This window comes from Oncorhynchus masou, unplaced genomic scaffold (assembly GCF_036934945.1).
Source record: "Oncorhynchus masou masou isolate Uvic2021 unplaced genomic scaffold, UVic_Omas_1.1 unplaced_scaffold_1322, whole genome shotgun sequence".
Lineage (NCBI taxonomy): Eukaryota > Metazoa > Chordata > Actinopteri > Salmoniformes > Salmonidae > Oncorhynchus > Oncorhynchus masou.
Genome location: NW_027003088.1, coordinates 26,674 through 39,609, shown reverse-complemented (window position 1 = coordinate 39,609; position 12,936 = coordinate 26,674). Strand labels below are relative to the sequence as shown.

At 42.6% G+C, this 12,936-nt stretch overlaps 1 protein-coding gene across 1 annotated transcript in view; it reads left to right on the top strand.

Annotated features, from left to right (window-relative positions):
• Positions 1-8,693, top strand: part of LOC135530313 (zinc finger protein 436-like) — a 29,672-nt gene extending 20,979 nt beyond the window's left edge. Inside the window, exon 5 of the mRNA XM_064958673.1 lies at positions 7,672-8,693. Coding sequence (XP_064814745.1) covers positions 7,672-8,381 — 710 coding nt within the window. The 3' untranslated portion in view covers positions 8,382-8,693. The remainder of the gene's footprint in view (positions 1-7,671) is intronic.
• Positions 8,694-12,936: the final 4,243 nt, after the last annotated feature.

The following is a 12,936-nucleotide window of genomic DNA, read 5'->3' as shown; positions in this document are numbered from 1 at the left end:
TTTTTACTTACATACATTCCACTACTGCTCAGTGACGCTAAAACGTTTAATTTAGCCTCTATACTCCACCATTTTGGATTTGAGCTGAAATGTTTCATGAGGCGGCAGTACAGAATACCCTCCAACCTTTTGTTGCAGGGTATTTATTCTTGTAAACAAGAATACAATGTGTTTCTACATGAATGTGGATCCCTACCAGGATTACGGATTATCATAAATGAATTGTGAATAATGACGACTAAGAAAGTTAGAGGCATAAACCTCAGACTCCCTCAGACATGCTAACCTCTCACCATTACAGAGGCATAAACCTCTCACCATTACAGAGGCATAAACCTCTCACCATTACAGAGGCATAAACCTCTCACCATTACAGAGGAATAAACCTCTCACCATGACAGAGGAATAAACCTCTCACCATGACAGAGGAATAAACCTCTCACCCTTACAGAGGCATAAACCTCTCACCATGACAGAGGCATAAACCAAAGACCCCCTAAGACATGCTAACCTCTCACCCTTACAGAGGCATAAACCTCTCACCATTACAGAGGCATAAACCAAAGACCCCCTAAGACATGCTAACCTCTCACCCTTACAGAGGCATAAACCTCAGACCCCTTAAGACATGCTAACCTCTCACCATTACAGAGGAATAAACCTCTCACCATTACAGAGGAATAAACCTCTCACCATTACAGAGGCATAAACCAAAGACCCCCTAAGACATGCTAACCTCTCACCCTTACAGAGGCATAAACCTCTCACCATTACAGAGGAATAAACCTCTCACCATGACAGAGGAATAAACCTCTCACCATGACAGAGGAATAAACCTCTCACCCTTACAGAGGCATAAACCTCTCACCATGACAGAGGCATAAACCAAAGACCCCCTAAGACATGCTGACCTCTCACCCTTACAGAGGCATAAACCTCAGACCCCTTAAGACATGCTAACCTCTCACCATGACAGAGGAATAAACCTCTCACCATGACAGAGGAATAAACCTCTCACCATGACAGAGGCATAAACCTCTCACCATTACAGAGGCATAAACCTCTCACCATGACAGAGGAATAAACCTCTCACCATGACAGAGGAATAAACCTCTCACCCTTACAGAGGAATAAACCTCTCACCATGACAGAGGAATAAACCTCTCACCATGACAGAGGAATAAACCTCTCACCATGACAGAGGAATAAACCTCTCACCATGACAGAGGAATAAACCTCTCACCCTTACAGAGGAATAAACCTAAGACCCCCTAAGACATGCTGACCTCTCACCCTTACAGAGGAATAAACCTCTCACCGTGACAGAGGAATAAACCTCTCACCATTACAGAGGAATAAACCTCTCACCATTACAGAGGCATAAACCTCTCACCATTACAGAGGCATAAACCTTTCACCATGACAGAGGAATAAACCTCTCACCATGACATAGGAATAAACCTCTCACCACTACAGAGGCATAAACCTCTCACCATGACAGAGGAATAAACCTCTCACCATGACAGAGGAATAAACCTCTCACCATTACAGAGGAATAAACCTCTCACCACTACAGAGGCATAAACCTCTCACCATTACAGAGGCATAAACCTTTCACCATGACATGACAGAGGCAAAACCAAAGACCCCCTAAGACATGCTAACCTCTCACCCTTACAGAGGCATAAACCTCAACCCCTTTCACCATTACAGACACCATGACAGAGAATAAACCTCTCACCATGACAGAGGCATAAACCTCTCACCATTACAGAGGCATAAACCAAAGACAGAGAATAAACCTCTCACCCTTACAGAGGAATAAACCTCTCACCATGACAGAGGAATAAACCTCTACCATGACAGAGGAATAAACCTCTCACCATTACAGAGGAATAAACCTCTCACCATTACAGAGGAATAAACCTCTCAATTACAGAGGAATAAACCTCTCACCATTACAGAGGCATAAACCAAAGACCCCCTAAGACATGCTAACCTCTCACCCTTACAGAGGCATAAACCTCTCACCATTACAGAGGAATAAACCTCTCACCATGACAGAGGAATAAACCTCTCACCATGACAGAGGAATAAACCTCTCACCATGACAGAGGAATAAACCTCTCACCCTTACAGAGGCATAAACCTCTCACCATGACAGAGGCATAAACCAAAGACCCCCTAAGACATGCTGACCTCTCACCCTTACAGAGGCATAAACCTCAGACCCCTTAAGACATGCTAACCTCTCACCATGACAGAGGAATAAACCTCTCACCATGACAGAGGCATAAACCTCTCACCATTACAGAGGCATAAACCTCTCACCATGACAGAGGAATAAACCTCTCACCATGACAGAGGAATAAACCTCTCACCATGACAGAGGAATAAACCTCTCACCATGACAGAGGAATAAACCTCTCACCCTTACAGAGGAATAACCTAAGACCCCCTAAGACATGCTGACCTCTCACCCTTACAGAGGCATAAACCTCAGACCCCTTAAGACATGCTAACCTCTCACCATGACAGAGGAATAAACCTCTCACCATGACAGAGGCATAAACCTCTCACCATTACAGAGGCATAAACCTCTCACCATGACAGAGGAATAAACCTCTCACCATTACAGAGGAATAAACCTCTCACCATGACAGAGGAATAAACCTCTCACCATGACAGAGGAATAAACCTCTCACCATGACAGAGGAATAAACCTCTCACCATGACAGAGGAATAAACCTCTCACCCTTACAGAGGAATAAACCTAAGACCCCTAAGACATGCTGACCTCTCACCCTTACAGAGGAATAAACCTCTCACCATGACAGAGGCATAAACCTCTCACCATTACAGAGGAATAAACCTCTCACCATTACAGAGGCATAAACCTCTCACCATTACAGAGGCATAAACCTTTCACCATGACATAGGAATAAACCTCTCACCATGACAGAGGAATAAACCTCTCACCACTACAGAGGCATAAACCTCTCACCATGACAGAGGAATAAACCTCTCACCATGACAGAGGAATAAACCTCTCACCATTACAGAGGAATAAACCTCTCACCACTACAGAGGCATAAACCTCTCACCATTACAGAGGCATAAACCTTTCACCATGACAGAGGAATAAACCTCTCACCATGACAGAGGCATAAACCAAAGACCCCCTAAGACATGCTAACCTCTCACCCTTACAGAGGCATAAACCTCAGACCCCTTAAGACATGCTAACCTCTCACCATTACAGAGGAATAAACCTCTCACCATTACAGAGGAATAAACCTCTCACCATTACAGAGGCATAAACCAAAGACCCCTAAGACATGCTAACCTCTCACCCTTACAGAGGCATAAACCTCTCACCATTACAGAGGAATAAACCTCTCACCATGACAGAGGAATAAACCTCTCACCATGACAGAGGAATAAACCTCTCACCCTTACAGAGGCATAAACCTCTCACCATGACAGAGGCATAAACCAAAGACCCCCTAAGACATGCTGACCTCTCACCCTTACAGAGGCATAAACCTCAGACCCCTTAAGACATGCTAACCTCTCACCATGACAGAGGAATAAACCTCTCACCATGACAGAGGCATAAACCTCTCACCATTACAGAGGCATAAACCTCTCACCATGACAGAGGAATAAACCTCTCACCATGACAGAGGAATAAACCTCTCACCATGACAGAGGAATAAACCTCTCACCATGACAGAGGAATAAACCTCTCACCCTTACAGAGGAATAACCTAAGACCCCCAAGACATGCTGACCTCTCACCCTTACAGAGGCATAAACCTCAGACCCCTTAAGACATGCTAACCTCTCACCATGACAGATTCATAAACCTCTACCATGACAGAGGCATAAACCTCTCACCATTACAGAGGCATAAACCACATCACCATGACAGAGGAATAAACCTCTCACCATGACAGAGGAATAAACCTTAACCATGACAGAGGAATAAACCCACCATGACAGAGGAATAAACCTTCACCCTTACAGAGGAATAAACCTAAGACCCCCTAAGACATGCTAACCTCTCACCCTTACAGAGGCATAAACCTCAGACCCCTTAAGACATGCTAACCTCTCACCATGACAGAGGAATAAACCTCTCACCATGACAGAGGCATAAACCAAAGACCCCCTAAGACATGCTAACCTCTCACCCTTACAGATGGCATAAACCTCAGACCCACAAGACATGCTAACCTCTCACCATGACAGAGGAATAAACCTCTCACCATGACAGAGGCATAAACCTCTCACCATTACAGAGGCATAAACCTCTCACCATGACAGAGGAATAAACCTCTCACCATTACAGAGGAATAAACCTCTCACCATGACAGAGGAATAAACCTATCACACTACAGAGGCATAAACCTCTCACCATGACAGAGGAATAAACCTAACCATGACAGAGAATAAACCTCTCACCATGACAGAGGAATAAACCTCTCACCACTACAGAGGCATAAACCTCTCACCATTACAGAGGCATAAACCTTTCACCATGACATAGGAATAAACCTCTCACCATTACAGAGGAATAAACCTCTCACCATTACAGAGGAATAAACCTCTCACCATTACAGAGGCATAAACCTCTCACCATGACAGAGGCATAAACCTCTTACCATTACAGAGGAATAAACCTCTCACCATTACAGAGGCATAAACCTCTCACCATGACAGAGGCATAAACCTCTCACCATGACAGAGGCATAAACCTCTCACCATGACAGAGGCATAAACCTCTCACCATGACAGAGGAATAAACCTGTTTGTGACATAGGAATAAACCTCTCACCATTACAGAGGAATAAACCTCTCACCATTACAGAGGAATAAACCTCTCACCATTACAGAGGCATAAACCTCTCACCATGACAGAGGCATAAACCTCTTACCATTACAGAGGAAAAAAGCTCTCACCATTACAGAGGCATAAACCTTCACCATGACAGAGGCATAAACCTCTCACCATGACAGAGGCATAAACCTCTCACCATGACAGAGGCATAAACCTCTCACCATGACAGAGGAATAAACCTCTCACCATGACAGAGGAATAAACCTCACACCATTACAGAGGAATAAACCTGTCACCATTACAGAGGAATAAACCTCTCACCATGACAGAGGCATAAACCTCTCACCATGACAGAGGAATAAACCTCTCACCACTACAGAGGCATAAACCTCTCACCCTTACAGAGGCATAAACCTCTCACCATGACAGAGGAATTAACCTAAGACCCCCTAAGACATGCTGACCTCTCACCCTTACCAATAACATCTCACTCATCATTATTCATGATTAATTCGTGATGATCCTTAACCAAAGTAGCATCCACATGAATATAGAAGAGTTCATAAACATATACTATTCTTGTTTACTATTAAAGTGACTCCAAAATGACCCAATACATTATTTAACACTCGTTTATATTAGGCACAACATAATCTAAAACACAAGCAAAACTAATTTGCATCCGACAAGTTTGTTGAGTCACAAACTTGACGAGGATGTTTGCGTGCTGTGAATATGGGACCAAACACTACATGTTTGACTACTTTAATACACATACAGGCCTAAGGGAATTTGTCCAAGTACTCATGACACCTTTTAAATGGCGGAGACTAGATGCACATCGTGATTTAATATCTAAATGGTAAAACCGATATGGTAATTTCCATGTGAGAGGACCTGTGAGAGGACGTGTGAGAGGACCTGTGAGAGGACCTGTGAGAGGACCTGTGAGAGGACCTGTGAGAGGACCTGTGAGAGGACCTGTGAGAGGACCTGTGAGAGGACGTGTGAGAGGACCTGTGAGCAACAACGAGAAGTTCATGTCAAATTGGGTATCAAATGAAAGCTAAAATATTGTATTCTGTTATTAAGGCCTATATACATTTCAACCATTTTCCATCCCTATAAATTAGGAATAAGTAAAGGCAGTGATTCATTGTCAAACAGATGAAAATGGGAACCTTAAAAAACATCTGAGACCCCATAGAAGGTATCAGAAATACATCAAAACACAGCAGGGGTAGCCTAGTGGTTAGAGCGTTGGACTAGTAACCGGAAGGTTGTGAGTTCAAACCCCTGAGCTGACAAGGTACAAATCTGTCGTTCTGCCCCTGAACAGGCAGTTAACCCACTGTTCCTAGGCCGTCATTGAAAATAAGAATGTGTTCTTAACTGACTTGCCTAGTAAAATAAAGGTAAAAAAAAAATATATATATATATATTGAAGTAAAGGCCAACTGATATCAACACTTATATTTTGTTATACTTATATATTTGTTTCTGCCACTTTGAAATGGAACTGTTTGTGTTTTTTAAACTATTTTGCAGATATGAAGCAAGCAGTCAATCATCATATCAGTTTAATGTTTCTTCGTTAGATTTTTAGCTCATCCTTGGTCTGGCTAGAATTAGTTGTTGATCTTGTTGTTGTGCATATAGGGAAATATAAGCCTACATTTTCATGGTTGTTTTTAATCAACAGGACTGTAAAGTTCCCAAATGTAAAGAGGACTCCCGTGGTGTTTCCATAGTTACAGAAATCCATTCAGGTGCATTTTGTGGCTTTTTGCTAAATGTGTTCTAATGATCTACAGCTGTAAACACACAGTCCAGTTCAAAGTGAATGAGGTCAGGGCCCGTGTAGCAAATGGCTCGTTTGTATAAAGATCGACTGTAGCTCTGATTGGCTATAGCGCACCGTGTAGACTCTGGGTCCTACCTGTAAACACACAGTCCATCCAGTTCAAAGTGAATGATGTCAGGGCCCATGTAGCAAGATCGACTGTAGCTCTGATTGGCTATAGCGCACCGTGTGGACTCTGGGTCCTGGACGAGACAGATGTTTTTATTAGGTTTTTATTTACTGCAGAGTCTATTAACACACGGCCCCTTTCCCACTCTGTTTTGCTATAGAATATTCACATGCCTTAATATAGGTAATTTTACCAATTTGTAAGTCGCTCTGGATAAGAGCGTCTGCTAAATGACTTAAATGTTAAAATGTTAAATGTAATTCCCAAACATTCTAAGAATTTATATAAAAAATGGAAAATGACCGTATCTAAGTGTTCGCTTGTCAGAAATTGTAAAACAAAAAGTGTCATATTGTTCCTGGGGGTGTATATGTAGATATGTATATGAACAACTTTCAATGCAACGAAACAAAACACATTTTGCAAGACTTAGTATGCAAAAGAGGGATTTTGTTGTAGGCAAAACGCTGTTGTAATGACAGTCCAACAAGTCACTTTCTGAGCACTACTTCCATTGGCAAACATGTATGGAAATTTACTTAAAAAAAAAAAATATGTCATTAACAGAATAAAAAGAGTACATATTTTAGGGTCAGTTTAAGTCTGCTCCTAATGGATAGTGAGGGCAAAATGTATCCCAACACATCTTACCGTTTGAGTTATTTATATATATATCTATCGAAAGGGACGCTTTCAAAAAATTATTTGGATTTACCCTACAACCACTTTGTCACGACAAGCTCTCTTTTATTTAGGGATCTAGTCTGGATTAAACCTCCATAGGAAGACAGTTTTATCATGTGAAGGTTTCATTCAGGTCTCTGTTTAACAACATACTCTGTCTGTTTTTGGCAGGAGAGAGACCAGGCTCTCACTCTGACAGCGGGAAGAGTCCTTCAGGGGAACCAGTCCCAGAGACGCCCAAACCAGCTGGAAAACACCACTGTTCCCTCTGTGGAAAGAGTTTTACCTGGTTAGGGTACCTAAAACGGCATGAGAGGACACACACAGGAGAAAAGCCTTTCCAATGTTCCCAGTGTGGAAAGAGTTTTACCGTGGTAGCTAACCTGAAAAGGCATGAGAGAATACACACAGGAGAAAAGCCTTATCACTGTTCCCACTGTGGAAAGAGTTTTACTCAGTTAGGGAACCTAAAACAGCATGAGTGGACACACACGGAAGAAAAGCCTTACCACTGCTCCCAATGTGAAAATAGATTTTCACGATCCGTGGACCTAAAAGCTCATGTGAGAACACACACAGGAGAAAAGCCTTTCCAATGTTCCCAGTGTGGAAAGAGTTTTACCGTGGTAGCTAACCTGAAAAGGCATGAGAGAATACACACTGGAGAAAAGCCATTCCAATGTTCCCATTGTGGAAAGAGTTTTACTCAGTTAGGGCACTTAAAAAAGCACGAGTGGACACATACAGGAGAAAAGCCTTATCACTGTTCCCACTGTGGAAAGAGATTTTCACGATCAGGGGACCTAAAAACTCCCGAGACAACGCACATAGGAGAAAAACCTTTCCAATGTTCCCAATGTGGAAAGAGTTATGTTACCTAAAAGTCACGGTACCTAAAAGAGCATAAGAGAATACACAGAGGGGAAAAGCTTACCCAATGTTCTTAGTGTGGTGACGGGATCTCTCAAATAGATGGTATGAAGATAGTTGAGAACAAAGCCTTATGTCCCTACAGTGGAGAGTGTTTTACCATGTTAGTTAACCTGAAAATACATAAAAGAATACGCTCTGGAGAAAAGCCTTTCCACTGCTCCTAATATGAAAATACTTTTGCCAGGTTAGGGAGTCTGGAGTCACATGAGTGGACACACAGAGACCAGGAGCACTACCACTGGTCCCACTGTGGAACATGTTTTAACCAGTAAGAGAAGAGGAGCACTACCACTGGTCCCGCTTGGAACTTTAACCAGTAAGAGAAGAGGAGCACTACCACTGGTCCCACTGTGGAACATGTTTTAACCAGTAAGAGAAGAGGAGGTCCCACTGTGGTTTTAACCAGTAAGAGAAGAGGAGGAGCACTACCACTGGTCCCACTGTGGAACATGTTTTACATGTTTTAACCAGTAAGAGAAGAGGAGCACTACCACTGGTCCCACTGTGGAACATGTTTTAACCAGTAAGAGAAGAGGAGCACTACCACTGGTCCCGCATGTCTTTAACCAGTAAGAGAAGAGGAGCACTACCACTGGTCCCACTGTGGAACATGTTTTAACCAGTAAGAGAAGAGGAGCACTACCACTGGTCCCACTGTGGAACATGTTTTAACCAGTAAGAGAAGAGGAGCACTACCACTGGTCCCACTGTGGAACATGTTTTAACCAGTAAGAGAAGAGGAGCACTACCACTGGTCCCGCTTCTTTAACCAGTAAGAGAAGAGGAGCACTACCACTGGTCCCACTGTGGAACATGTTTTAACCAGTTAGAGAAGAGGAGCACTACCACTGGTCCCACTGTGGAACATGTTTTAACCAGTTAGAGAAGAGGAGCACTACCACTGGTCCCGCTGTGGAACATGTTTTAACCAGTTAGAGAAGAGGAGCACTACCACTGGTCCCACTGTGGAACATGTTTTAACCAGTTAGAGAAGATGAAATCACACAAAAGAATAGAGGCTGTGTTCTGTTTTTTGACTGAGAATTTTTTGTTTGTTTATGCCACCTGCAATCAAATAGTTTATATGAAATCTTCCTTAAAGAAGAAAATAGGCCTACTTTAGTTTTTTTCATCTTGAGACATTAAAAAATAGCTCAAAGTCTGGCAAGGTCGGGTGGGAGGTAACCCATTTGGCATGTCTGGGTAGAATGGTGGGAGGTAACCCAATGGGCATGTCTGGGTAGAAAGGTGTGAGGTAACACAATGGGTACGGGCATCTGGGTAGGTTGGGTGAGAGGTAACCCAATAGGTATGTCTGGGTAGAATGGTGGGAGGTAACCCAATGGGCATGTCTGGGTAGAATGGTGGGAGGTAACCCAATGGGCATGTCTGGGTAGAATGGTGGGAGGTAACCCAATGGGTATGTCTGGGTAGGTTGGTGGGAGGTAACACAATGGGTTTGTCTGGGTAAACAATATGACCTGGTGTATAGAACAGGATTACACAGTTCCCATTAGTTACTGGTGTCATGACGTTGGCCTGGGGGTAGGTTTATGACAGTCATAAATACCTCTTCCCCCATTTTTCCTCTATACCCTACTGATGTGAAATTTGAAAACCCCTTGGTTATCATAGAGATTCTGGGAATATCAAGAAGATGACATAAACTCTACAGTGGAAAGTCTACATATTGTAGTTATCGGATTCACATGGAATTGTCGTTAAATTTAAATGTTTGAATATAAAAATGATTGGTGAAGAGATTAAATGTAATTTTAGCTTCCAAATGAGAGATTGGGTTTTCATAAGGTTAGGGCTCTGCTCAACCAGTGGCCCACCCCTGTGAAGTGACATTGGTTATAAACTATGAAACACGCCCTCCTCTCCCTTCCTATATAAAGCCTTCATAAGGTTCATAAGGTTAGGGCTCTGCTCAACCAGCGGCCCGGCGCCCCTGTGAAGGAAAATGTGTATAAAACATTTCAAACACGCCCTCCTCTCCCTTCCTGTGTAAAGCCTTGATGACTAAATGTCCGAGGATGTGAGGACGACAGTCCGATGTCAGAATGGTTCAGAAGCCACAGAACGAAGCCAACATCAGCGTGAGCTTTGTTTGCGAATGGTATGAACTTTGAACTCTTATTCACTACAGAAGTGATGCCTCCTAGCCGTTGAGTTAGCAACAGCAGCTGCAAACGAGGGTTAGGAAGGAACAGACAGAGTATTCCATCTATCACAAAATGACGTTACTACAACGTAACCAATTGACCACCAGAGACATTCTTCAAAGGACTCGGTTTAGCAACACAGCCTTCCATGTACTTTTGTGTAACCAGCTGTCATATCTGTTCCGCCCACTAGGAACGTAATTTGTAATCAAGGTATGATTAATTATGTGTACGTGTTATTCTGTGTGATTAGTTAGGTATTTAGTAAATAAATAATTAAACCCAATTTTGTATTGCTGATTCAACTTGTTCGTGAAGATTTTACCAAGAATTTACAACTTTCAGATGAGACTGAATTAAGATGACAATTGATACTGACTGCTATTGATGTAAAATATTACTAGGTCTTTAAGAGTTTATTCGGAAGATAACAGCTCTATAAATATTATTTTGTGGTGCCCTGACTCTCTAGTTAATTACATTTACATGATTAGCTCAATCAGGTAATATTAATTACGGAGAAATTATTTTATAGAATAGCATGTCATATCACTTAATCCGGCATAGCCAAAGACACGACACTGGGTAAACAATATGCCAAGCAGTCAAATGCATTTTACTGAACACTGATTAGGCCTTGTCCTGGACACTGATTAGGCCTTGTCCTGGACACTGATTAGGCCTTGTCCTGGACACTGATTGGGCCTTGTCTTGGACACTGATTGGGCCTTGTCCTGGACCTGAACAAACTTAATGGAAATTCTGTATAGAACAGGCTTTTTAGTCTGGACTAGTATCTGTGTCCTGGAAACGGGCCCTTAATGTTTTATGTCTGCATGCCATTTAATGCATTCAAGTGAAATTACTAATACTTAGGACATTTCATTTAACATCAGTGTTGTAAAGTACTTTAAGTAAATATATGTTAAAGTACTACTTATGGAGTTTTTGGACTTTACTTGTCTGTTTTATATTTTACTTTTACATTTAATTCACCACATTCCTAAAGAAAGTAATGTACTTTTTACTCCGTACATTTTCGCTGACACCCAAAAGTACTCGTTACATTCTGAATGCTTAGCAGGAAAATGGTCCAATTTACACACTTACCAAGAGAACATCCCTGGTCGTCCCTAATTCCTCTGATCTGGCGGACTCACTAAACACATTATTTTGTAAATTATAGTGTGTGGCGTGTGCCCCTCGCTGTCCTTAAAATGTAAGAAATAAAAAAATGGTGCTGTCTGGTTGGCAGAGACTGGAGCCTAAATCCAGCGCCTTAGACCGCTCGGCCACACTACCCAGCTCTGGCAAATTATTCACACTTTCTTGTCAGTTACCTAGAGTGTCTGCACTCCCTTGTATTTTAGTCTTCTTTTTCATTTTCTTCTTAAAAATCTTTATGTATCTCATGTTGCTCTTGCTTCCATCATCTTTTTTTGGTTCTCTTTTTAAAATCTCAAATTATCTCATGTTGCTCTTTCTTCCATTATGTACACTGAAAATTAATTTCTGCTTGTATGTCTGAAGCAGATTGGACACCATTGGTGAATTGATTGCCCCCATCTAGCTTCAGAGTTTGTTCTTTTAGGTGACCTAAACTGGGATATGCTTAACACCCTGGCAGAACTACAATCTAAGCAAGATGCCCTCAATCTCACACAAATCATCAAGGAACCCACCAGGTACAACCCAAACTCTGTAAACACGGGCACCAGGAACCAATACACGCAGTCAGTCAGGAAAGCTAAGGCCAGCTTCTTCAGGCAGAAGTTTGCATCCTGTAGCTCCAACTCCAAAAAGTTCTGGGACACTGTGAAGTCCATGGAGAACAAGAGCACCTCCTCCCAGCTGCCCACTGCACTGAGGCTAGGTAACACGGTCACCACCGATAAATCCATGATTATCGAAAACTTCAACAAGCATTTCTCAACGGCTGGCCATGCCTTCCGCCTGGCTACTCCAACCTCGGCCAACAGCTATGCCCCCCCGCAGCTACTCGCCCAAGCCTCTCCAGGTTCTCCTTTACCCAAATCCAGATAGGGTTCCAACTCAGTAGTCAATTCCATCGCCCGAACCAATCAGCCACCAAGTCCTGTGCTCTTGTGGTGGCAGTTGCACCTCCTACTGGTGGTTGTTCACGTCAAAGCCTTGATGGTTAACAAGGAAAGTTGGGGTGGGCTGGGCGACGACCCAGCAGTCCTTTTTAACAGTGGGTAATGTGGCCTAGCTATCCAGAGAACTGGATTTAAGGATCCAGTCATTCAGAGATGTGAGTTCAAAGTCCACCGCTGCAACATTTTCTCAACAGAAAACTGTAATGTAATTCCAAACA